This window comes from Caloenas nicobarica, chromosome 2 (assembly GCF_036013445.1).
Source record: "Caloenas nicobarica isolate bCalNic1 chromosome 2, bCalNic1.hap1, whole genome shotgun sequence".
NCBI classification, from domain to species: domain Eukaryota; kingdom Metazoa; phylum Chordata; class Aves; order Columbiformes; family Columbidae; genus Caloenas; species Caloenas nicobarica.
The window spans coordinates 165584065-165611014 of record NC_088246.1 but is presented as its reverse complement, the minus strand read 5'-3'; the positions used below and the strand labels follow the sequence as shown (position 1 = coordinate 165611014).

Genomic DNA, 26950 nt, shown 5'->3' with positions numbered 1-26950 from the left:
ATGGTGTCCCCACCCCAAACCCCTCCCCATTAGGAGGAACACAGGCACACTCACTTCCCAATGTCATTGGGGAGGCTCTGCAGGGACACATCGTTCAAGGCCAAATGGCCCAGGCTCCGAAGCTGCGTGAAGCCTTCTGGAAGCCTGCGAAAGCGTGACAGAACAGAACACCATTAATTCTGTGCACAAAACAAGCCTCAAATTCCTCACTTAAATCCCCCAAAAGCCAGCCTTATCCCAACTGGTATCAACATGCGGAAAGGGGACGAGCAGGACCCAGCCCTGGCTCCTGATCCAGGACATGCCCCGTTTCCAAGACGACCCTCCCTGGCACCAAAGCCACTACACGTCCAAGGGTGCTCACTTGGCTCTGCAGGACTCGGGCACAAATCCCAGACTACACTATGGCATGCGATCATTTAAACGTAGAAGCATGGAGGGCTACCAAGTAATCCAACTTGTGCAGTTGGCACCGCAGCATTCCCTGAGACCAGGCAGCGTCGTAATCACAGCGCCGCAGCGCAAGAGAACAGGGACGGGCTCGTGAAAAGCAGAAATCCTTTGCTGTTCGCAGGCAGCTCCAGCAGCTCCCCTGCCCCACTGCTCACAACATACATGTCACAGGTCTGGGCCACAAAAAGGCTCTGACAAGTAACTTCTGGTATAGAAGTGCTGCTCGTTCCTGTGGTTCAGGGATTCTCACCCACCAAAAAGCTCGTCCCGTTTCGGCAGTGCCTGGCACCGCAAGAGGGAAGTAGAGAGTTAGGTCTATTTAAAGGGCGACTCCGGCAGCGCTTGCCCAGGAGCACAAAGGGCAGCAGGGTCTGGGGTCAGGCTGGCACCAGGCCCCGAAAGCACGGCTCACCAGGCAGAGGAGCCACACCTGGGCTCCCAAAACGTTATGGGTTCAGAGCTGCACAGACAGAAGGCTGAAGAGAAAAGGCAGAGAGCCCTGTTCTCGGACATAGCTCTGGGCACTGAGAAATCAGGGAAAGCCACCAAACACAGAGCTCAGAGCACTGCCATCCTCAGTTATAGATAAGAAGACAGAGAGCAAAAAGGATGGACAGGGAGGCAAAGAGGACGGGCAGCGAGGCAGAAAGGACAGGCAGGGAGCACAGGGCAGCGTGCGGGCCTTGCTCTGCTCCTCTGCAGCACGACTCCACACCCCCTCTGGCTTGTGCACCAGGGTGAAGGCGTGAGGAGGGATAACAACGTTACTCCAGGAGGACAGAAGTCCTCACTGCTCACACCGGTGGCACCGGGATGACTAAAGGCTCATCAGTCCAAGCCACCGGCCCTGCAGAAGGGGCAGCACAAACTAGCTCCCTGTGCTGAGTGTCCACCTGCCAGGAGATCAGACGTCTGCAGCTCTTGGCAAGCGCAGGGTGAGTCTAGGCCCTGACCGTAGGGCAAGACAAGGACGAGATGAAGAGCAGAGGAAGCCATGGAGAACGAGGAACCTCAACCTTCATTCTCAGCTGGGCAAGAGGGTTGCATATGCCTTCCTACCTGGAGAGAGGATTCCCACTGAAGTCTGCGATTTCCAATGATTTGCAGAATTTGATGCTTTCAGGAATCTCTGGAATGTCTGGAAAAAATATGTAAAAGAAAAAGAGAAGCTTGAGAAGAGCCAGTCATGGAAAACAGGACAGCAGGTACTGGTGACAGCCTAAGACACAGTAAGACAACCACGTTTCCCAGGTCAGGACCCATGAGAGGGTCTGCAGGGTTGTGAGAGGGCACGGCCTCTTCCCGAACACAGCACACGCGACAGTCCCACCACAGCGGGAGGAGCTTTGACCATTGGCTTTGACCTTACCATTGCGAGAGATGTCCAGCTCCACCAGCTGCATGAAGTTGGCAACCTCAGGCGGAAGTCTCTGGATTTCATTGTCGCTCAGGCCCAGCTTGCGCAGGTTCAGGAGCCTGAAGAAAGGCTGCGACAGGAGAGAGCAAAACGGGGTCAGCAGCAGCTCTGTGGGAAACCTGCCTGTGCAGCCACCTCAGGGCAAACCTGAGCGTCCACCCCTGGAGACAACGGCCTCCCCTCATCACCCCATCCTGCTGAGGCCCTCAAAGTGCAGCTGATGCACAGATGAGAACCTCGATTAACATGTACAAGAGACGAGACTGAAAGGAGAAAGGCATTAATTAGGGACGCGAAGCTGGTGAGGGGTTTGGAGGGGAAGCCGTGTGAGGAGCGGCTGAAGTCCCTGGGTTTGTTCAGCTGCAGCAGAGCAGACTGAGGGCAGAGCTCATGGGGCTGCAGCTCCAGCAGGGGAGCAGGAGGGGCCGGGCTGAGCTCTTCTCTCTGGGACAGGGACAGAACCCAGGGAACGGCAGAAGATGTGCCAGGGACGGTCAGTTGGACACGAGGAAAAGGTTCTTCACCCAGAGGTGCTGGACACTGAACAGGCTCCCCAGGGAGGTGTCCCGGCCCCAACCTGACAGTGTTCAAGAAGAGACTGGACACCGTCCTCAGACCCACGGGGTGACCTGTGGGGTGTCCTGTGCAGGGCCAGGAGCTGGAACTGATGATCCTTCCAGCTCAGGACACTCTATGATTCTATGAATTACTTCAGCTTGATGATTTGTTTAACATCTCTGTTATCCCAATGCTCTTCTCCCTCCCTTGTAGGACACAAAACAGATATTCTCTGTTTCCCAAGATAACAGTTCATGCCAGGCACCCAAACACGAGCACCCCGAGCCAGCCCCCGTGAGCAGCTTGCCGGCAGACACTACAGCGTTCATGAGTCTGGTCCAGAGACGCCAACACAGGAGAGCACGAGGAGACCTCCAGGCCAAAGTCCTGTCCCTGCTGTCACACACCTCTGCCATACAGCACGTTTTGTCAGGACATCAGGTCCCTGCACCAACAGGGAAAGAGTCTGTGCCACTCGTCCTGGAAAAGACAAGGAGCAGGCCATCTGCAGGGCCCAAGTAACAAAGAACTGGAGAAGGAAAGAAAATTATTTTCTAGAAACACCACAGTCACAGCAATGTGGACTGAAAGCGACCTCTAGAAGTCTGCTGGTCTAACAACATTCAAGTTCTTCACACCTACTCTTGTTCTCGGAAGTCAATTATATTTGCTATAAATGGTAAACTACAAGATTCAGCAATCATACTCTAGACATCAACATCCTCTCAGTAAGTTTACTAAACACAACATACTATAATTATCAACTGGACAAATCTTGCAGCTGCTTCTCAGTATGGGACACCGGGCAGGATGGAACCCACGACTGGTGTTTGCTGCGTTTCCTGGATGGCGTGAACAGCAAACGACCAACGCTGGGCCGCTGCAGAACACGGGACTGTTGGAAGGGCTTTACCCGCATCCCACCGGCAGATAAAGGCAGAGACTGTTGCACACGCACATTAACACTGTGTCTCTGATTATGTGTTTGGCTACAGACAGCTGCCCTAAGTCACGTCTAACAGTTCACGAGTTCCAGACGGCCGAACCCCAAGAACCCGACAACTCGGCCCGTGAGGCAGAAGAAAGAGCGGTGAGGCCAGAACCGAGGCGGTGGCACAGAGCCCGCTTCTAACCCGTGTCACCACCTGCCCGTCACAGACGGGTCACAGGGAGCAACAGATGTAGGCGCAGGATCACTCACAGGTCAGCAAACACATCCAGAGCCGGCGCTGCTCACACACACCCAGCGGGACCAAACAACACCTGGAGGCCTGAACCTTCTTTCTCGGTTGCCTTTCCCGGAATCCACCTGCACAAGCGGCTGCTGAAATGGCCCCCCGGGAACAGCTGTGGGGTACAGAGGCCTGTTCTGGCTCGGGGTGCTGGGACACCCACAACTGTCACCCAGGCAATGCCCCGGACCGGGCGAGGGCCGGTACGAATGAGAAGGGGATGCACAACATAACCACGACCAGATCCACGCACCAGAGCTGCTCGCCCCGCGAGAAGGGGTGAGGAGCAGGCCTAAGGACCCAACTTGAGAAGCTTCCCTGCCGCAGATCAAGAACCGTGCGGTTCCGCACAGAAACGTCTCCGTGGGGACGCGCTGAGGGCGCAGGTCCCTGTTTGAGGGGCTGCACAACAGCCCCGGCCTGTGCAGCGCTGGCTGCGGCCACGCCGGCCCCGGTGACCCACAGCGCGATCGGCAGCGGCGCCGCGGCCACGCCGGCCCCGGTGACCCGGAGCATGATCGGCAGCGGCGCCGTGGCCACGCCGGCCCCGGTGACCCGGAGCACGATCGGCAGCGGCGCCGTGGCCACGCCGGCCCCGGTGACCCGGAGCACGATCGGCAGCGGCGCCACGGCCATGCCAGCCCCGGTGACCCAGAGCACGAACGGCAGCGGCGCCACGGCCATGCCGGCCCCGGTGACCCAGAGCACGAACGGCAGCGGCGCCGCGGCCACGCCGGCCCCGGTGACCCAGAACGTGAACGGCGGCGGCGCCGCGGCCACACCGGCCCCGGTGACCCAGAGCACGATCGGCAGCGGCGCCGCGGCCGCGCTCCTCGTGCCCGAAAGCAGAGACCATCACGAGTAAACACACAAAAAAGTAAAAGTCCTCTCCACACTGAACAGTGCAAGTCCTTTTTAATTCAGTTTATCTAATGCAAATCAGTTTAATAAGAAAGGAAGTAGGTGAAAGTCTAAATGACAACAAAGGTTCGAGCCAGAGCAGGAGGTTTAGAGATTTGATTTGCTATTGTTTCCTAGATCCTTCTCCTAATTTTAGAATGCAAGGAAATTCCAGGCAAGACATTGTGTTGACCTGCTGGAGCCGACGAGCTGGAAAATAACAACGGAAACTGAACACCTATAGTCCAAACTTTTAGCGCTTCTGCCTGCGGATTTTAGAGAGTCTCAAACAGATGTGCACACTTTAAAAAAAAGAGAAGGAGAATAAAATCATGCTATGTGTTGCACTGCAATACACATGGGAAGCATTTACCGACCCAACGGAGATTTAAGAGCTGTCTGTGGACAAACTGGTCGCTGTGAACATTGACGTCGGTTTTGCCCACTGTTAAGTTTTACTTGCTTAGCCGGGCCATCAAAATCAAAACATCAGAACAGTTCTTTGGCACAGCAGCTGTTCCCATGCTGTTTATTGCAATTTAACAGCACAAAGCCCGAACAGGCCTTTAACTAGAATAACCACCTCGCTGAAAATAGTCGGGACCTCCACGCGCACAGAAGCCTGGGAAGCCGAGCACAGACCAGCCGCACAATGAGGCCGTCGTGACAATTTCCTGATTCTTCCCACCCAATTAACTTTGCTCCAGGGAGACATCTAGATATAACGTTCCAAAATGCCTCGCTTTGTGTGCTTTTTTATACCAGCATTTTTTTCTCCCCCAGCTTATACTTTTTTTAAACAAGGTAAAAAGCTCCCAAACCTCACAGTGCTGACAGGCCAGCATCAGATCTGCGCACAAATCTCCATGCGGCAAACAGCAGGACAAGACTAGAACATCCCGCTTCTTAGGATTCAGTTAAACTGGACTTGAACAAGATATTCTGATGTGACAAAAAATTCAAGGTACTCAGAAGTCATCCGTGGAGATCACAAAAAACAAACGTGGAATGACAGCGTTCACAAAAAACAAACGTGGAATCACAGCGTTCACCAAAACCGAACGGGGAATTACAGCGTTCCCATGGAGGATTCAGGTTGCGGCAGACAGAGCTGCCGTCGCGCCCTGGGGACGCGAGGGTGACTCGTGCACTGAATTCTCAGTTGGGTGTTTTGTGAACCGGGTACTTCGACTCGTAACTCCAACAGCCAGGTTTACAAAGCAAGGCTGCACAAGGGATTCATTCTTTACACTGGAGACGGAGGGCAAATTAATTTAAAAATCGTTACTGGAATGAAAAGTGAAAACTTAAGCAAATGTCTCTTTGGAGACTGGTAATTATCCCTTTTTCTAATCAATGTTAACCCTGTTTCATACAGCTGGCAAAAAAAAAAAAAAAAAGGAATTTAGCAGTATGCTGAATGTCTCTATTGAGATGAAACATACACAACTTCAAGATTTTCTGAAGATAAAAACAAAAAAACAACCAACCAAAAAAACCCACAAACAAACGAACAAAAAAAAAAAAAAAAAAAAAAAGTTCACCAAATCTGCATGACCTAAATCTTCCAGCTCAGAGCGTGATGGAAGGCGTCACACATTTATAAAAGGGGTCAAGACAAAGATTGGAGAGCGTACGAATATATTGACAGCGCAGTTGGGTAAAGAGGGGGATAGAGCTTTTGTAAATCAGAATATATTACAAAGATATTCTACTGTTGAAGTATGTGAATGGTTACGGGACAGCTAAGATGGAAAACAACTACAATATTGTCTTGCAAATAAGATTTGGGGGGTATAAATTCTTACAATATCCAGAGCAGAGCAACTGCAAACCAACGGATTGGAAATACATAGGCCACTGCTCTCATTAATGTACTGGTTGGCTGAAAGCTAGTGGAAGGCATAAAGAGTCTGTAAAGCACTATAAGCCACAAGAAATACTCCACAAAATTGTAACATTACAAAAAAGGAAGAAAAATGTGAAATACAGGCTCTGCAGCATGTTTGAGATCCTCATTCAGCAGCCTCTCTAAAGACAAAAGCAGTCAAACACAGGAGAAGTCGTTCTAGTCATTCACAATTTCTGAACAAAATTCTATTACTTCAATCTCTCTGAAAAAAAAAAAAAGGCAACCTAGATCCATGGATCTTTCAGTCAAAAGGGACAATGAAGTAATATCCTTCTAATCCTTTGTATACCGCAGCCCTTCATCGCAGAGTCATGGAATAAACCCAGCTGGAAGGAACGGCAGGTGGTCTCCAGTCCAAGCCCGGCCCAAAGCGGGGTCTGCCGGGAGCTCGGACCAGGCCGCCCGGGCCGCGGCTGGTCGAGTCTTCCAAACCCTCCAGCGATGGAGGATCCAAAAGTCCTCTGGGCCCAGGGTCTGCCGGTGAGCCACCCCAGTCCTGGGGTGCTCCTGGTGTCCGTCCCTCACGCCATTGGTCACCGCGATGCCAGGACACCCTGCAGATCCCCGGGGTGCTCCTGGTGTCCATTCCTCACGCCGTTGGCCACCGCGGTGCCAGGACACCCTGCAGATCCCCGGGGTGCTCCTGGTGTCCGTCCCTCACGCCGTTGGCCACCGCGGTGCCAGCACACCCCGCAGATCCCTGGGGTGCTCCTGGTGTCCACCCATCATGCCGTTGGCCACCGCGGTGCCAGGACACCCCGCAGACCCCCGGGGTGCTCCTGGTGTCCACCCATCACGTCGTTGGCCACCGCGGTGCCAGGACACCCTGCAGATCCCCGGGGTGCTCCTGGTGTCCACCCATCACGTCGTTGGCCACCGCGGTGCCAGCACACCCTGCAGATCCCCGGGGTGCTCCTGGTGTCCGTCCCTCACGCCGTTGCCACCACGGTGCCAGCACACCCTGCAGACTCCGCGAGGAGCCCAACTCCGATCCGCCGACCACGGGTGAAGGCTGAGCACCTCATGCCACAGTGTCCAGCAGAAGAGCGGAGAGGAGATGGTCACGTACAGAGATCATAGTCAACAAGGGTACATGCAACATGAACACAAACTCACAGGCCCGTTTGCAGAACCAAATGAAAAGCCTCAAATGTCCCTTTTTGCTTCTGACAAGCAAATACTGAAGTGTGCAACCAACATAAATAAATAATGGAAGAGAACCACCAAAACGTAGGGAGACCCCCGACTGTGACGAGCTTTCCCAGATGAACCACAGCGGCCACTTGGAAGCCACAGCCACCTGCTATAAACAGGTTGGGTTCCCAAGAACCCCCAGGTGAACCGACCCCTCTGAGCCATTTATTCTGCTCCTGTTAGAATACATGACACTCACTTCTCTGCCAGGTCCAGGCAACCACAATTAAATTGGAAAGACTTCTGTCTTAACAATGACTGATGCCTCAGCAACTTTGAAGACCCACTTCAATAATGAAACATGATGATACAGGCAGAAATGAGAAGGGATGAAACCCTGGTGCAATTATTAATGAAACTCTTGATTCAGATCACTGCCTTTGGAGTAATTTTATAGAAGAAAAATATCAGGCTAGTGGAGCAGAATCACTGCTATGACAGTCAAAACTATCGTCATTGCAAAGGGAAAGGAATGGCATCTTCAAATCGAAATATTAGAACCAGCTGAGCAGAGAGCGATCCTGAGCACACGGCTCATCCCCAATGGTTAGGCCAGTTCTGCTCAAGGAACATTGCCAAACACCACACTGTGGTTTTATTTGAGATTATCCACAGAAACAGTAACAGGCTCAGCCAGTTTACGAAAACAAGAAACCCTGGTGGCAGCAAACGCAGGCTCCGTTCGGCAGATCCACCTCTGGCTCCTGCTGAGGAACCCGGTGCTGAGGAGGCCCCGAGCCTCCCGTGCTGACGGCGAGGCCGCTGACCCAGGACACAGAGCTCACTGACAACACGCGCCGCCCGGCCCCTCGCTTTGCAGAGCTGCTCGCCCAGTGAGCCCCAAAAGCACAGACGTCCGCGAGCCCCGGGAGCTCCGCACACACGGAGCGTTCGGCCCGCGGCTCCAGCTCTGGTCAGCGGTGTGCTCCTGCCCGGGAGGGCAGAGAGACCCCAGGGGGAGGAAACACCCACCGGAGTCAGAAACGAGGTGCTGGCCCCACATCTCAACGTGCTGCGACCGCTCCCCGGCGCTGCAGACGGGCGGCACTGCCGGTGGTGCCGCCAAACTGAGAGGGAGCTGCCAGCTCCCGAGTAGAGCCAAAGCCTGGCAGCCCCTTGTGCCCCCTCCTCGTCCACTGTGTGAGCTCTGACTGTCCCGCCCCAAAACCAGCTGCCCCAGCCACCTCCTGTTGTGCAGGGAGGGAGCGGAGCCGCCGCTGCCACACACGGACCAGCACGAGACGGGCGTCTCGCTGCCCACGGACACCGGCAGAGCTGCCAGCTACGGGCAGAAACCAGAGCTGGTGTCTGCAAAACCGCCACGGAGAACGCCGCGGGACAGTGAGCGAGGGGCGCACGTTTCCCAATACAGCAGTTCGGTCAAAAATACAACTCGCATTATGGAGGCAGGTCCAGCAGGACACGGAATGGCCGAGGCTGGAAAGGACCTCAAGATCACAGAGTCACAGAACGACTGGGGTTGAAAGGGCCCTCTGGAGATCCCCCAGCCCAGCGCTGCTCACGCAGGGTCACAGAGCAGATCGCACAGGTCGGTCCAGGGGGTTTGAATGTCTCAGAGCAGGAGACTCCACACTCGCTCTGGGCAGCCTGCTCCAGGCTCTGGCACCTCCCAGCAAAGAAGTTGCTCCTCATGTTCAGATGCAACCTTCCATGCTTCAGTCTGTGCCCGTTGCCCCTCATCCTATCATTGGGCACCACTGAAAGGAGTCTGGTCCATCCTCTTGACACCACCCTGGAGATATCGTCTATAAACCTTCATGAGATCCCTCTCAGCTTCTCTCCCCCAGGCTGAACAGACCCAGCTCTCTCAGTCTCTCCTCATAAGAAGGATGCTCCAGACCTCTCAGCATCTTCGTAGCTCTCCGCTGGACTCTCTCCAGTAATTCCTTGACCTTCTTAAACTGTGGAGCCCAGCACTGGACCCAGTTCTGCAGATGCAGCCTCACCAGGGCAGAGCAGAGGGAGGATTCACCTCCCTGACCTGCTGCTCACACTCTTCTCAGTGCCCCCAGGTACCATTGGCTGCTTGGCCACAGGGCGCATTGTTGACTCATGGTCAACCTGTTGTCCACCAGAACTCCCAGGTCCTTCTCTGCAGAGCTGCTTTCCAGCAGGTCCACCCCAACCTGTGCTGGTGCCTGGGGTTGTTCCTCCCCAGGTGCAGGACCCTGCACTTGCCCTTCTTCAACTCCATCGGGTTCTTCTCTACCCAGTCCAGCCTGTCCAGGTCTCGCTGGATAGCAGCATGGCCTTCTGGTGTGCCAGCCCTTCCTCCCAGTTTGGTATCAGCAAAATGGTTGAGGGTGCACTCAGTCTCTTCATCCGGGTCATTGAGAACAGGGTGAACAGGGCTGGACCAAACACTGACCCCTGGGCAACCCACTAACTACAGGCCTCCAACCAGGCCCTGCACCATGGATCACAACCCTCTGAGCTCTGCCGTCCAGCCAGTTCACGATCCATCTCACCGTGCATTCATCCAACCCGCGCTTCCTGAGCTTGCCTATGAGCGGGTTGTGAGAGACGGTGTCAAAAGCCTTGCTGAAGTCAAGGTGGACAACGTCCACTGCTCTTCCCTCGTCTGCCCAGCCAGTCATACCATCATAGAAAGCTACCAGGCTGGTCAAACATGATTTCCCATTGGTGAACCCATGCTGACTACCCCTGATAACCTTCTTTTCCTCCACATGCTTGGAGATGACGTCCAGAATGAGCTGTTCCATCGCCTTTCGAGGGATGGAGGTGAGGCTGACTGGCCTGTGGTTTCCTGGGTCGGGAAAGATCAGCCAGGCCAACCCCTGCTCAAAGCAGGGCCAGCTACAGCAGGTTACCCAGGGAATGGGTAACCTGCATGGGCATTCTGCGACCTCATTGAGCAACATGTCCCACTGTTTGACCACCCCTTCAGTAAAATAAACCAAAAGAAGTGTTTCCTTATGTTTACAGAGAATTTCCTCTATTTCACTCTGTGCCTGTTACCTCTGGTCCCGCCACTGGCCACCACTGAGAAGAGTCTGGCTCCATGTCCTTGAGCCGTGTCCTGACAGCACATCCACATTGGTAAAATCCCCCGAGCCTCCTCTCCGTGCAGAACAGCCCCAGCTCTCTCAGCCTCTCCCCACGTCACAGACGCCCCAGTCTCTTAATCATTTTTGTGGCCCGTCACAGGACACACTTCTGTATGCCCACGTCTTCCCCGCCCTGGGGAGCCCGGCACAGACATGGGCCTCCAGATGTGGGTCACCAGTGGGAAGCGTCGCCTCCCCTGACCTGCTGGCAGTGTTCAAACTGCTGGTCAACTTGTGGTGCGCCAGGACCCCCAGTGTTTCTGCAAAGCTGCTTCTCGGGTGGTCAGCCCCCTGCTTGTACTAGTGCATGAGTTTATTCCCCAGCAGGTGCAGAAAGTGGCATTTCCCTTTGTTGAACTCCATGACACTTGTGTTGGCCCATTTCTCCAGCCCATCAAGGTCCCTCTGAACAGCAGCACACCCTGACACACGCGAAGTCACGCACAGCATGTAAATACATGGCAAAGTCATAAAGGGCCCTTGTAAAGCCAGTTTGTCTATAAGATACCCCAAAAAATCATCTGAAGGAGTTTCATCCTCCTCTTTGCAACCAGCGTGCCTCCAACCAAGCTGTGTGTGTGCAGCGTGGTGACGGGACATCCTTTCACCAGATGGCAATCCTGCCTCTTGGACCATCAGTGTTTGTACCTGTGAAACTCCCAGCATTACTACTGAGGCTGTGGCAAGGCCCCAGGACACGGAAAAAGGTTAACAGAGCTATTAGGTTAGCTCAGAGAACCACAGTATCCAGATAGTGGTGCTGGGAATTTGGACACCACCCCCAAGGGCTTCCTTGGTGCTGCAGAGCAATGCTCAGCAGAGCCTTCCCCTTGCTCACTTAGTCAGATCCAGAGGTGGAAAATGAGAAAAGGAGAAAGGACCACAGATGAAAGGATCAGAACAACCCCCCTGAGCTACCACTCAGCTATGCTGTTTCCCAGAAACAACAAAATCCCGAGGGCAGGCCTGGAAAGCCAACCATTCCCCAGTGGGAGCCAGCCTGGCTGGGCTGCGTGGGGCTGACAGCGACAGGTGACCCCGGCCACCCCACGCGGCCACCCCACGCGGCCACCCCTGCCTTCAGAAGGGGCTCAGTGGAGATGGGTGTGCAGGAGGGAGGGAAACGGCTTCAGTCCGGGACAACCCCAGCAGCCTGACGACGTGTAGCAGATCAGGGACACGGATCCTCCAGCCCCACAGAGCCCCCACCAGCCCCACCAAGCCGCCACACCACGCAGGGTCAGGGACACAGATCCTCCAGTCCCACCAAGCCCCACCAGCCCCACCAAGCCCCCACACCATGCAGGGTCAGGGACACGGATCCTCCAGCCCCACCGAGCCCCCACACCACGCAGGGTCAGGGACACGGATCCTCCAGCCCCACCAAGCCCCACCAGCCCCACCAAGCCCCCACACCATGGCAGCGTCAGGGACACGGATCCTCCAGCCCCACGGAGCCCCCACACCACGCAGGGTCAGAGACACGGATCCTCCAGCCCCACCGAGCCCCCACACCACGCAGGGTCAGGGACACAGATCCTCCAGCCCCACCGAGCCCCCACACCACGCAGGGTCAGGGACACAGATCCTCCAGCCCCACCGAGCCCCCACACCACGCAGGGTCAGGGACACAGATCCTCCAGCCCCACCGAGCCCCCACACCACGCAGGGTCAGGGACACAGATCCTCCAGCCCCACCGAGCCCCCACACCATGCAGGGTCAGGGACACAGATCCTCCAGCCCCACCGAGCCCCCACACCATGCAGGGTCAGGGACACAGATCCTCCAGCCCCACCGAGCCCCCACACCATGCAGGGTCAGGGACACAGATCCTCCAGCCCCACGGAGCCCCCACACCACGCAGGGTCAGGGACACAGATCCTCCAGCCCCACCGAGCCCCCACACCATGCAGGGTCAGGGACACAGATCCTCCAGCCCCACCGAGCCCCCACACCACGCAGGGTCAGGGACACAGATCCTCCAGCCCCACGGAGCCCCCACACCACGCAGGGTCAGGGACACGGACCCTCCAGCCCCACCGAGCCCCCACACCACGCAGGGTCAGGGACACGGATCCTCCAGTGCCACCAAGCCTCACCAGCCCCACGGAGCCCCCACACCATGCAGGGTCAGGGACACAGATCCTCCAGCCCCACGGAGCCCCCACACCACGCAGGGTCAGGGACACAGATCCTCCAGCCCCACCGAGCCCCCACACCATGCAGGGTCAGGGACACAGATCCTCCAGCCCCACCGAGCCCCCACACCACGCAGGGTCAGGGACACAGATCCTCCAGCCCCACGGAGCCCCCACACCACGCAGGGTCAGGGACACGGATCCTCCAGCCCCACCGAGCCCCCACACCATGCAGGGTCAGGGACACAGATCCTCCAGCCCCACCGAGCCCCCACACCACGCAGGGTCAGGGACACAGATCCTCCAGCCCCACGGAGCCCCCACACCACGCAGGGTCAGGGACACGGACCCTCCAGCCCCACCGAGCCCCCACACCACGCAGGGTCAGGGACACGGATCCTCCAGTGCCACCAAGCCTCACCAGCCCCACGGAGCCCCCACACCATGGCAGCGTCAGGGACACGGATCCTCCAGCCCCACCGAGCCCCCACACCACGCAGGGTCAGGGACACAGATCCTCCAGCCCCACCGAGCCCCCACACCACGCAGGGTCAGGGACACGGATCCTCCAGCCCCACCGAGCCCCCACACCACGCAGGGTCAGGGACACGGATCCTCCAGCCCCACCGAGCCCCCACACCAGCTGCCATTGCCCGTCCAGCCGCAGCGCCTGCTGCAAGGCCAGAGCCCTCTACCCACCACAGAACCCCAGAATCACACGCTGGTGGTGGCTGGAAGGGACCTCTGGAGATCATCTAGTCCAGGGGTGTCAAAGTCATTTTCACCAGGGGCCACATCAGCCATGTCAGTACTGATAGTGGTGGTATACAGTCCTAAAATTATGTTCGGCCCTTGGAAGGCAACCACAAGGCTGACGTGGCCCCCAGTGAAAATGACTTTGACACCCCTGATCTAGTTCAACCCCCCTGCTAATGCAGGGTCACCAGAGCAGATCGCACAGGATCACGTCCAGGCGATTCTGAATGTCTCCGGAGAAGGAGACCCCACAATCCCTCTGTGCAGCCCGTTCCTGGGCTCTGGCACCCTCAAAGTAAAGAAGTTCCCCCTCATATTCTGAGTCTTTGTTTTCTTGAGGCTGTCCCAAAACAGCTCGTGGCCTGTCCCCGGTGGAGCTGCAGCTCTGCCCTCGCTGCCGCTGCTCGGGAAGGAGATCCCGTGCTCTCCACACCAACGCCAAAACACGTGTGAAGCAATTCCACCCGTCTGGGCAGGGGCGCCTGTCCCGTCTCACCCCAAACACCAGCCCCACCAAAGGCGCTGTGCCTAATCCCGGGGGAAGGGGACAAGGACACGGCGGTGTCCCCAGCATCCCCTGGTGCTCTGCCCTGAGCGCCAGCCCCCGCACCGCTGCCCTGTCCGGGACACGGGCCGCCTCCACAGGGGACAGCGAGGGCACACGGACCCCGGGCTCCCCAGCAGTTTCTGCGCAGAAGAGCCAGGGGGTTCCACGGCACAGCTCGGGGATCCTTGTGGGTCCCTCCCAGCTCAGGACATTCCGCGGTTCTGCGGGGCTGCTGCGGTGCCAGGGCCCCTGTGGCACCCGGCAGAGAGCGGGGGGCTGTCGCGTGCCACCGGGCTGCAGGGACACTCCTCCCCTCAGCCACACCATTTCGGCAGGCTTCCCAAATGCCTCGGAGTCGGGGCATCTCCCAGGCTGAGGCGGCTGCAGGGAGCTGGGTGTGTGCCCGAGGAGTCAGACACCCGACTTACACAACCCACAGTGATCTTACACACGGGCCGACCTCTTTGAGACAACTCGACAATTTATACATCTGCAGACCAGGAACCGGGTCTGTGCTATGAACACGGTCTTCACACTGGAATTGCACAAAACCTTCTTGCTTCTGCAGCCAAAACTATCAAGGTGCTTCCAAGCTCTGCAACCCGAACGGTGTGTCTCAGACGTCTCCTCTTCCTCAAAACCAGACTGTGACGACACATGCTGCCCCGGAGACAAAGGCCCAGAGCCAGAGGTGTTTGGAGCAGGTGACACTGCAGGAGCTGATCACACCAACAGTGCCCGCGGCGTTAATTTGCCTCCGGTATGGGCTACAGGGATCCAGAGCAGAGGTTCTGCCAACCTTGCCGATCCTGGAAGTGCCAGTGACAAGGACAGGTCCTCCTCACATCTCCTTATTCTTAAGAGAACTTCACGTCCCGCTGTCAAACCTGGCTGGTACAGTCCCACTGCCTTCACGAGGACAGCACATGTTTAATTAAAGGCAGGATCAGACTGCGTAGCAGGAAAATAGTTACAATTCTCCTGCCGATTCACGAGCAAGGCGAGGGGCTGGTTTCCGCGGCCGGGCCCGCAGCAGCACGCAGCAGAGCCACGTCTGTCCCCAGCAGAACAAGCGCAAGGACCCTGCCGCCGCGGGCAGGACTCGTCCGTCAGCGGCGAAATGCAGCAGCTCGGGCGGCTCCTCGAAATGTTCACAGCAAAACCAGATCCCATATTTGAGCCTTGTGTTTCGTTCGCGTTTTCCTGGTAAAACGCGGCCTTGACATCTTAAGCACGGCCCACGTAGGAAGCAGAGACTGCTGCGTGCTCTGCGGGAGCGCGTCTGCCTTCAGTCTTGAGACCCACAGGTAAGAGAAGCGAACACAACTGGGTCCCTCCTTTCACATCTGCGACGAAAGCAAGAGCTGATCTTCGCTGTGCCAGCGGGATTGCCTTTGAGGAACGCTGGCTGCATGAGAGGGACTGAAGCGGAGCTGGAAGCCAAAATTGCAAAGCAAAACACTTGGGAGTTGATCAGCTCTAAGGTCAAACTCAGTCCTTCCGAGTCACTGTGCTCAAAGCCAACACCTCACTCACCGGTGAGGCCACCGAACCAGACAGACGCCTCTCGGGCAGCCGGCAGGACGCCAGCCCAGGGCGGCACAGTCCTCACAGCACAGTCCGTCCAGAGCCTCCTGCGACACGGGCTGTGCCACCAGAGCACTCAACTCCAGACGCTCCTTGCCCTGCATTGCGAGAAACAACCCAAGCAACGTGTATTCCCAGAATAGCTAGACTAAAGGAGAATCACTCCACCTGAAATCTAGTGAGGATAATGGAGTTAATGGTAGCAGAGGTCACAAAAGTGATTTCTGAGAGATGAGAACATCAGTTTGGAACTCCAGCAGAGCGGCCGCAGCCCTGGTGCCATGGGGAGGGCTCCGCCACCGCTGTCCTGGCAGATCCCCACACCCGGGCTGTCCTGGCAGATCCGCCACCGCTGTCCTGGCAGATCCCCACACCCGGGCTGTCCTGGCAGATCCGCCACCGCTGTCCTGGCAGATCCCCACACCCGGGCTGTCCTGGCAGATCCCCACACCCGGGCTGTCCTGGCAGATCCGCCACCGCTGTCCTGGCAGATCCCCACACCCGGGCTGTCCTGGCAGATCCCCACACCCGGGCTGTCCTGGCAGATCCGCCACCGCTGTCCTGGCAGATCCCCACACCCGGGCTGTCCTGGCAGATCCCCACACCCAGGCTGTCCTGGCAGATCCCCACACCCAGGCTGTCCTGGCAGATCCCCACACCCGGGCTGTCCTGGCAGATCCCCACACCCGGGCTGTCCTGGCAGATCCCCACACCCGGGCTGTCCTGGCAGATCCCCACACCCGGGCTGTCCTGGCAGATCCCCACACCCGGGCTGTCCTGGCAGATCCCCACACCCGGGCTGTCCTGGCAGATCCCCACACCCGGGCTGTCCTGGCAGATCCCCACACCCGGGCTGTCCTGGCAGATCCGCCACCGCTGTCCTGGCAGATCCCCACACCCGGGCTGTCCTGGCAGATCCGCCACCGCTGTCCTGGCAGATCCCCACACCCGGGCTGTCCTGGCAGATCCCCACACCCGGGCTGTCCTGGCAGATCCGCCACCGCTGTCCTGGCAGATCCCCACACCCGGGCTGTCCTGGCAGATCCCCACACCCGGGTGTTCCTCCCAGAGCCTCGTGCCAGTTTCCTGGAGACTCAACCTGACCCACCTGAGCAGGTGTGGGACAAGACCACGGGCAGCGGACACAGCCCCATGTACCACACCAGACAGGCATCTTCCCAAATAACTGATGTCCCCGGGGCAGGGGGCTGTCCCCAGGGGCACGGGATGTCCCCCGGGGCAGGGCAGCAGCACCCCACGTCCCGAACACGAGCAGTCCCCGTGCCCACACGCACCCGAGCCCGGAGCCGGGGCGACCGACCCTGCGCAGGCACCGGCTGCCGCAGCACAGCCCTCCTAATGCAGACTGGCCGGATTTCCGACTATTTAACCCCACGTATCAGGCCCTGAGGAATGTACTGCAGATATATAAAAGTACTTAAGCGTCAGGAACACATTCCAGCTAAGACAAAGCGAGCTGTCTCCAAGCCAAAGGCTCAGCAGCTGCTCCTTCCCAAGCAGTTAAGCCGGGACTGAGGAATGCCGACCCTCTGGGCCGGACAGGGCAGCAAGGACGGCGCTGGGAGCAGAGCGGAATCTCTGGTCCAAAGGGAATGACAAACCAGTTCAGGGCCACAGAAAGGAAATCCCCGAGCCAGAATTAGATCACGACAGCACGAGGAACACCCCGCTCTCGCAAAGAGCTGTGGGGAGTTTCACCGACTGCAGCTCAGTCCCGGCTGCAGCCCGAACACAACACAGCGCCGACAACTGCGCAAACAGAAACCAGAGCACGGGCGGCCTCAGCCCGTCCTGCACGGTGAACGTGCCACCGGCACCCCAACACGCAGACATGGAGCAAAAGCGTTAATCTGGAGAGATCTATTAATATCATTTCATAGGATAGCATCCTGGCTGCAGCTGAAGAGACAAAAACCTAACACACCCCAACTACTACCCAAAGATCTCACCCCCTTTCTTACCTATTTTACCACTGACCTCTGCCCACCCAGCCCCCTCCCGGGAACAAGGGGACCCGACCCACCAATCCAGTTCTCTTCCTCTAAACCATCTTCCGACCAGAGAAAGGTCAACTGGCAATTACAAAAACATAATTTACTTATCTGTAATGTCACAAATATTAGCAACAGGGAAAAATGCCAAGAGGTAGACAATAACCTGTTTCAAATAGGATTGTATTTTCTTGAGGCAGAAAATCATATCATCCTGTAAGTTTATACAATGGATGCATCTCCAGCACTGAGTGGCACCATAAAAAGAACAAAAAAACCCCAACAAATAACGCTCTAACCCTGAAACTGGGAAACTGAGACAAGGCGGATGAGATCAAGTCTACTAATGGGTGCAGAGCGGGGCATTCGGACTACAGCAGACTGAACACCCAGGGCTCACGGGAGCACGTTCGGGGGACTGGAAAAGCCTCTAAGAAGAGTTAAGTGTCCTTGCATGGAAGGGGACAGCAAGAGGTTCAGACACAAAAGACACAAACAACTCTGAACAGGAAGAGTACAAAGAATAGGAAGGTGCCCGAGCAGCTCTCGGGGGAACAGCTCAGATGTTCACCATTAAATGCCCTGAACCAGAGATGGAAAAAGGAGTCAGAAACCACAGAGAACCTTGCGACGCACGAGCTCCGCGGGCCGCCGCATCCTCTGCCCACGCACGGCGCGTCCGGCCAGCCGCCTCGCTCCTCCACCGCCGCTTCTACCAGGTGCAACGAGGCTACAAAACCCAGGAATACTCCAGGGAATATACATAACAGGTCAGAGGAGACCTAAAGAGGTTAACCTAGTCCTGTCTTTACCTCTAACCATCAATGAAACGCCACCTGAATCCCTCCTGGCAGATATTCAGACAAGAGCCAAAGGGAACGAGCAGAGATCTCGGAGACAAGCAGATCAGGTCACTGCAGGTGCTCCGCAGGGCCACCGGCATATCACGTTTACGCTTCGGAGACAGGGCCCTGGAACACGAGCAGGGGACGCCGAGCCAGGGCAGGAGTTGCCACCGAGGCTCCCAAAGCTGCGAGCAGCCCGCCCAGCGGCCGAGGCACCCGGAGGCGCGGGACACGTTATCAGCCACACCGCAGAGACGTATCTGGAGATTCACATAACTGGGTCAGCTGAACCCTGGGGAAAGACCGAGGAGGTGCTTTCACTGCCGACCTGCCTACGCTGCACAAAACCAGCGTGAGGGAAGATCTGGGGAGAGGCAGCACCATTCAGGCCACAGTCACCTGCACGTCCCTGAACTCTCTGCTTCGCTGAGCCTCTTTGCCGCCCAGCACGGCTCCGCGCTTCACCGTCCGGCTGATCTGGACGTGCCCCGAGACCCGAGCTGCTCCCAGACCCGCGTCCACAGGCTGCCCAGCCGCGAGGCTGAGCGCACGCCTGCAGCTCGCGGAGAGGGAAATATTAACAGTCAATTCTTATTTGTAGACCTTAAAGCATAAAATCACTTCCGTGGTCTCTTTCCTGTTCCCTTGTTTGTATGTCCGAGAGTTTTACTCGCTCCTTTTTCCATAACTGAGCCTATACTCAGCTAGTACCACTCCAGCACAAATCCTAAACCCCCCAGGTCACCACCCAGCATTTATATGACAGACAAAAGGATGAGGGTGAAATGGCCTGCACTTATTTCAACTTCTGAAAAACGGCACATCCAGAATACCTGGCTTTTGGAGGAAAAAAACCACATCCATCTGCACACACTAACTCACGCAGCTCCTGAGCTCCTGGGAGGAACGGAGCAGGACGCCAACTCTGCACACAGGTCTCCTAACAATCAAGCAAAACCAGTTTCTTGACTGGATTTGTTAAACAAATGCAGCTCGCAGGTCTGACAAAGCCCGTGATGCAGCGAATTCACATGCAGAAGAAGGAGCCAACCCCAGAGCCGCCCGGTCAACCACGGCCGGTCCCGTCACCGGCTCGCGGCTCCCGACTTTCTCAGGGAAGGGCTGTTAGCATGGGGAGATTAGAAGGAGCAGCTTTACTCCTCCATGGAAGCAAATAAAACCCAAGATCCTCCTTGCAAGCCCCAGATGCCAGTAAATTAAAAGCTGCCCTTAATTAGCTTTGCAAGGCCCCACCTTGTCTTGGGAAAGTGACGCTCGGGGTTTCGCCCGCGGGGTGCAGCCAATCCCCGGACCGAGGCCGGCGATGCCGTCACCCCCGGCCAGGGCAGCCGAGCCGGAGCCGCTGGAACTCGCGCTGCTCGTGCCGGCCCAGAAACGGCCTCGCCGAGACGCCGACAGCAACGGGCCAGCGCAGGAGGGATCTGCCCCGGGCCCCAGCGGCCTCCTGCCTCTCCCTGGGGCTCTACCCAGGTGTCCGGTTCTGCTTTCAGCACAAGCTTCTAACAGCTCACTGGGCAGTGCCAAAAAAGGGTTTACTGCAGTGGGCCAATTTTTTCATGGGAGCTTTAGTAAGAAAAAAGAAAAAGGCAGGGAAATGGCAGCTCCTCCATCAGACGTCCCTCGGGCTTGCCTCCAGCACCACCGCTACTCGAGCACTGGTATCAACAGCTCTTTAATTTCCTCCCTTTCCCCGTCTCATCCCCTGCCCAGGCGTCCAGCCGCCTGCCCCCGTCCCGACACACCGAGCTCTCCTCCCTCCTCCGCACCGACCTGTTTGCCATCCCCAGCCCTGCCCAGCTCCACCCGGCTTCATTCCGACCTCTCCCTTTGCTTCCCACACCGCGAGCCAGCGCTCCTGACGCGCCGGGATCCCGGCCGCGCTGCGACCGGCCCGTCCGCCACCTCCGAATTCCTCCCCCGAACGCCCGACCGCGTCCATTCCTGCCTGGTGAGACCTGCGCCTCTCGAGTGCCCGTGGAGAGCGGACTGCAGCAGCCAGGCGGTTTTTCAGCTCCAGTGTAATGATTTAGCAGGCTGTATCCCTGAAACCCATATCCCCGACTGAGGGACCTGCTCCCGATCCTGCTGCCGTGCTGCGCCACACACTCACAGTCCTGCAGAAATCGCTTTGTGCAAGACAGAGCGGGGAGCAAGACGTTCTCTCCTCTGGAACCCAGACACCCTCGTGAGGAGCACAGGGAACTTCCCAAATGGAATTTATCATTTTCCATTAAATCGTGCTGTATCACCCTGGCAGCAAATCCCTGCAACAAGGCAGCAGATGCTCCGAACACAGATTTAATCTATCACTTCAAACGACCAGAGCAGAGCCGCCATCGTGAAAAATCTGGACTCAAAACAGGCAAGATTCCACGCGGGACAAATAAAAACGACGCAAGGGCAGACAGAAGAGTATTGAGCGCTGCAGGCCGGAGGGAAACGAGCGTTCCCTTCCACGGCTCGGAGGGGAGAGCTCGGGTGGTGCCGCTCCCAGGCGGGCAGGCCGGATAATCAGACCAGGAGCAGAGCGCCAGGGGACACGGCAAGTTCTGGTACAGAAAATAGTGCCGCAGAGAGAGCGGGAGGGTGCCCGTGTTTCTGGGCTCTGGAGCCAGTGGAATAAAGACAAATAAAAGCGTGTCAGGCAGAGGTGGCCTGGTAGTGGGCACTAGGTAAGAAAACCCACAGGAGTCAGATACACTTTAACATTTTCAAAGGCAGTTGCTTGCTAACTGTAAAACAAGATGACCTCTCCAAAAGCCACCTCCACATGGAAGCCTTCCCCAAAAACCGCTGCTTAAGCCCTTAAAAACACACTTGCTCTGGGCAAACTTGCTACCAAAGCTGCGTTCAGTCTCACCTCACGTTTTTCTCACCGATCCCCGTTGGGTGCTCTCTCCTCCACCTGCCGCGGGCACATCTCGGGGTCCCCGACCCTCCTCCCAGGAGCGGGTCGCGCAGCCCCGTTCGGTGAAACTCGCACGTTCCTCTCCCCGTGGGCCCTCGTGGTTCGCACAGATCCTCCTCCCACCCCTCTCACAGAACAGGCACGTTTCCAACGGGAAAGGGTCCCCCGTCCCAACCCAAACCTCTCCCATCGCGTCCCTCGGGGAGGACATGCGCCCAGATTGAGTGTTGCTGCCTGGTGGAAGGGCAATCTATTTTCAGTTTCATCCCACATCCACGTTGTGTAACATGCAGATTCTTACCCCTGTGTTAGGCATCTGTCCCTCCCCACATGCCCCCGACAGTGACACCTTTAACAAGGCCCCTCCTGCGCTTGGGACCGAGAGGTGCCCTCTGCACCACCCAGTCACTTTGTCAGCACGAACCATGAGGACACAGCGGGTCAGACCCCAGGTCTAACCCTGCTCCACCAAACCGCACATCTCCTTACCCACCGTCCGGGCACCAGCTGGAGGGACCCTGGCGGGGCTGGAAACGGGAAGGCCGGCGGGTCCTGCTCCTGCTCCCCGTGTCTCCAGGCGCAGCGTCCCCGGCTGTTCCGGGAGCAGCAGCGCTCGGGCGGCTCGTGTCTGCCCTCCCGCTCCCCAGCTGCACGAGCTGCACCCGCACCCTGCTCGGGAAGGGCGCTGAGGTTCTGCTGACACCCGTCACGGCTGGAGAAGGCCCGCAGCAGCTGCGGGCAGTGCTGGATACGCACGAGTGCAAGCACAGCAAGTCCAAAGCAACGCTTCCTCCATGTCTCTCCTGGGATAGGCAGCGCAAGCAGGACGGTCACTTTGTATACACTCATTTGGGGGCATTTTCTCTTCCATGAACTGGTCCGTTTCTTTCCTGAACTCGTGTAAGCTTTGAACATCCACTACGTCATATGGCAAGAAGTTCCATGCTTCAGCTTAACTACACTTTGCAAAAAAAATTATTTCATTTATTCTGAACAGAGCCCCTTTCTGGTTTCACTCAATGCTCTCCCGCCCTCGTGCAGGAAGAAACCTGTGGCCGGTGGCTCCCTGTTCGTGCCCTCCAGGCCATTTGTGACACTCCAGACCTCTGTCATCTAACAGAAGAACAGCACTGTGCTTTCCAGACAGACCGAAGAGATCGTGTAAATGTTTATTTTCCTCGTGCAAAAGCTGTTGCATATTGGGTCTGACCACGCTCCTCCATGATCCTGCTCCTCATTCTCTGCACCTCTCCTGACTTTACTACATCTCTTTCGAGACTAGCGGACCAGAAGCTTATCTGTCTCTTCTCAGTTGTTTTGTTGGCAGAAAAGTCTAAAATCTGGGGGAATTCACCCAGCAGAGAGGGAACCCACAACCCAGGACAGGCCACGGCAAGAGCTCTGACGCTGCCAAGCCAAACACACAGAGAGCTGGAGTGAAAGAACAGTGCTCAGAAACACCAGCGCTCTGGTGCCAACGAGGAGACGCAGCGCTTGGGACAGACACACGGCACCTGCACCGCAGCCAGGATATCCACCTGATCACGCACTGAAGGCCAGAATAAATTCGTGTTTATAATCCAACAATGCTCTTCAAAAGCTACCAATACGCAGTGACACCTCAGTCCAGATGAGCTCGGTGTGAACACAAGGCAGGACTGCGACTATTCAGCAGGACATGAAGCAGCTGAGCAGCGAGGGATCGGCAGGTTCACCGCAGACGTGTCGCAATCGGCCGCCTCTGCAGGAAACACCTGCGCTCGTTCATCAGTCCTGACCTGCCCACAACGCACATTTCCCAGCAGACAGAAACATCCCCACCTGAAGCCTAATGAGGTCCCAGGCCACGCGACAGGAGAGATCTGGAAAAGCGGCACAGCAGTGCCCGCACACCCGGACAACGTGTCCTCGCAGCTGGACAGACAGCGGCCTGGCGCACAGCAACACAGAGCCAGACGAGCAGGAAAGACAGACAGACGCAAAATCATGAGACATTGGGAGAGCAGGAGTCTGCCGTTTCTATACGAGAGAGTTTGTTTAGGTAGGAATGCATGAATTGTATGGTTTCACAAAACTGAACTGAATTATTTTGGCCTGGATCAAAACCAAGTTTTTGGTTTGCATTGGGTTTTCTTTTCTAGATTTCATGGCAGGTTTCATAACATGTCAGTAATTACAATAAAGAGTAATTTTAATAAAAAGGTTAGTCTGTATTTACTGACTCCCTCTCTGGCACAGGTAATACTTAACTAACTTTTTAAAAGTGGTACAGTTTCCACAGGGGACACGTGGTAAAAATTCCTCCAGAGCATCCCATGGCCCGGTAATGTCTGAAGCTTCTCCTCCCGAGAGGCAGGTGCAAATCCCAGCTCTTGTTTGCGCTGTCCTGTGCTCCGGCCCCCGGCACAGCACGAACATCATTCGGTTCCTGCTGGACGGCGCTTTGGGGCCCGAACTCCAGAGCTCGGCCCGTGCTCCAGACTCAAACCCGCTGGGAGCCGGGGCGCCTGGGCAGCAGCCTCTGCACAGCGGATCTCCCGTCTGATCCACAGAGGAACCGCGGATGCCCCGTCCCCTGATCCGGAGGAACCGCGGATGCCCCGTCCCCTGATCCGGAGGAACCGCGTCAGCGCGGCGTGGCGCAGCACCGAGGGTTTATCACCAGTGTCACCTGTGCAGAGGGATTCCGCAACTCAACAGAATTGTGAAAGCAGCTGCAAGCACAGGCTGAAGTCCCAGGTAATAAGTACAAAGCACCTCAGTCACTTTTAATAAACTTATTTGGTACCTTGTGTGGTCTACAGGTTAAGCCAGCGTTTTTAAGCTGCCGCTGTGCTTTGCTGAGCAGCGGGCTGGGCTCACAGAGCGGCGATGGGTGAAGCGATGGGTGACGCGTCCCCGCTCCAAGGGCTGAGCCCTCAGGGCACGGGAGCTGCCGCCCCCGCCCCGACCACCCGGGGCTCGAACCGCAACGAGCCGGCCCGGCACCCCCTGACCGGGCTCCCCCCGAACCGCAACGAGCCGGCCCGGCACCCCCTGACCGGGCTCCCCCCGAACGGCAACGAGCCGGCCCGGCTCCCCCTGACCGGGCTCCCCCCGAACCGCAACGAGCCGGCCCGGCACCCCCTGACCGGGCTCCCCCCGAACCGCAACGAGCCGGCCCGGCACCCCCTGACCGGGCTCCCCCCGAACCGCAACGAGCCGGCCCGGCTCCCCCTGACCGGGCTCCCCCCGAACCGCAATGAGCCGGCCCGGCTCCCCCTGACCGGGCTCCCCCTGACCGGGCACCCCCTGACCGGGCACCCCCTGACCGGGCACCCCCTGACCGGGCTCCCCCTGACCGGGCTCCCCCCGAACCGTAACGAGCCGGCCCGGCTCCCCCTGACCGGGCTCCCCCTGACCGGGCACCCCTGACCGGGCACCCCCTGACCGGGCTCCCCCTGACCGCCCGGCCCGGCGGCTCCCGGCCCCCCTGACCGCAAGGAGCCGGCCCGGCACCCAGCGGGCCCGCGGATCCTCCCGGCGCCCCCGCTCGGCCCCGCGGGCTCCGGCCGCCCCTCCGCCCCGCCGGGCACGGCTGCCGCCGCGGGCACGGGGCGGGGGCGGCAGGGGCCGCTGCCGGAGCGGGGCCGGGCGGGCCGGGGCGGGCTCCCCAGGCCGGGCCGCGCTCCGCCGGCCCCCAGCCCCGCCAGGCCGGGCCCGCGGCGGCCCGAGGCCGCGGCCTCACCTTGGGCAGCTCCCGCAGCTGGTTGGCGTCCAGCAGCAGCTCCTCCAGCGAGCGGCTGTAGCGGTAGATGTCCTCGGGCACGGCCTGCAGCGAGCAGTGCCGCCGGTCCAGCGCCTCCACGTGCCGGTTGCAGCGCCAGAGCGGCGGCATGCACCGCAGCATCGCGGCGGCGCCGGGGGCAGCGCCGGCCGCCGCCGCGCCGGGAAGGGGCCGCCCGAGGGACGGCCCGGCTGCGCGGCGAGGGGCGGGCGGGCGCTCCCGCAGCGCCGGGCCGAGCGGCGGCCCCGGTTCCGCCGATCCGGCCGCGCCCCGGCCCCCGCCGCCCCTCGGGCCTGCCCGCCGCGCCCGCTCGGCTCCTGGGGCCGCGCCGCCCCCCGCGAGCGTCCCTGGGAAACCCAGCCCGCTCCCGCCCTGCCCCGCGCGGCCCGCCCCGCCCGTCCGCCGCCGGGGAGCTGGGGAGCGGGGGAGCGGGGCCGGGGAGCGGGGCAGCGGGGCCGGGGAGCGGGGAGCAGCCCGGGGCGGGGGAGCGGGGCAGCGGGGGCAGCGGGGCCGGGAGCGGGGCAGCGGGGCCGGGGCTGGGGGAGCGGGGAGCAGCCCGGGGCGGGGGAGCGGGGCCGGGGAGCGGGGCCGGGGCCGGGGAGCGGGGAGCCGCCCGGGGCGGGGGAGCGGGGCGGGGGCAGCGGGGCCGGGCCGGGGCAGCGGGGCCGGGGCGGGGGGAGCGGGCCGGGGCAGCGGGCTGGGGAGCGGGGGGAGCGGGGAGCCGCCCGGGGCCGGCGGGGCCGGGGCAGCGGGCTGGGGAGCGGGGCGGCGGGCGGGACGCGGCCCCGCGGCGATCGCCCCAGCCCTGGGAGCGCCTGGTCGGCACCACGGCAAAAACACCCCAAATCCGATGTATGCAGCGCGAGCTGCGGTGGTTTCCTACGTGATACATATACACACACGGTTGGTTGGCAGCTGCCGAGTGTCAAGTTTACAATGTCAGAAATCGTTAGGAAAATACTTTCTAAAAAGCCTGTGCCCATGCGCGAAGTTCTGAGAGGCGCCAACGTTTCCGTGTCAAAAGCCAGGTCAGGCTGAAGCTGTTCCACGCAGGCGATGAGAGGTGTGGAGCCGGTTCTCCGCGGGGACAGCTCCGGCCAGCCCTGCGCGCGACGCGGGCCGTGCGGTGGAACCGGCGCCGGGAGAGCAGGAGCAGAGACCAGCGGCTCCGCGTCCGTGTGCCGCCCGCGGCTGCCGCGGGGCCTTCGCGCCGCACGCCGGCTCCCTTTGGGGTGGCGTTTTGCGACAAAAGCGTGAAGTCTGGAGTTGTTACCTCGAAGTTGTCCACAGGACAGGGTGGTCCCCCGTCCTCACCTGCGCTGCTTCCAGAGTTGCCTGGTCTCTTCATCGCTTTTGTTGTGCCTGCCCAGGTGTTTGTCACCCGAGTCCCCAGCCTGTCACCACGATCCCCTCCTCTCCACGCCAGGTTCTTTGTCGCCGCTGGTTTTGCCTGGTGCACAGGTCACCCCCTGCACGGCAGGTCTCGGGGTGGACACCTATCTCACGGTAAAACTCTGATAAATGGTTCATTCCTCCCCAAATGTGGCGTCTCCTCTCGCTGCGGCCTGAGCAGGGCCCAGAACGGCCGCGCCAGCCCCCGGCTCCTGCGTCCTC

The 26950-nt window shown here is 58.7% G+C and overlaps 1 protein-coding gene across 2 annotated transcripts in view; it reads right to left on the bottom strand.

Annotated features, from left to right (window-relative positions):
- The window catches only part of SCRIB (scribble planar cell polarity protein), a 116641-nt gene extending 90990 nt beyond the window's left edge, over positions 1-25651 (bottom strand). For both annotated transcript variants that reach the window (XM_065627253.1, XM_065627254.1), the window contains exons 1-4: positions 25298-25651; positions 1823-1940; positions 1513-1591; positions 55-144 (exon numbers count right to left, since the gene is read on the bottom strand). In XM_065627253.1, the coding sequence (XP_065483325.1) occupies positions 55-144; positions 1513-1591; positions 1823-1940; positions 25298-25459 (449 nt within the window). In that variant the 5' untranslated portion in view covers positions 25460-25651. The remainder of the gene's footprint in view (positions 1-54; positions 145-1512; positions 1592-1822; positions 1941-25297) is intronic.
- Between the last annotated feature and the right edge of the window lie 1299 nt (positions 25652-26950).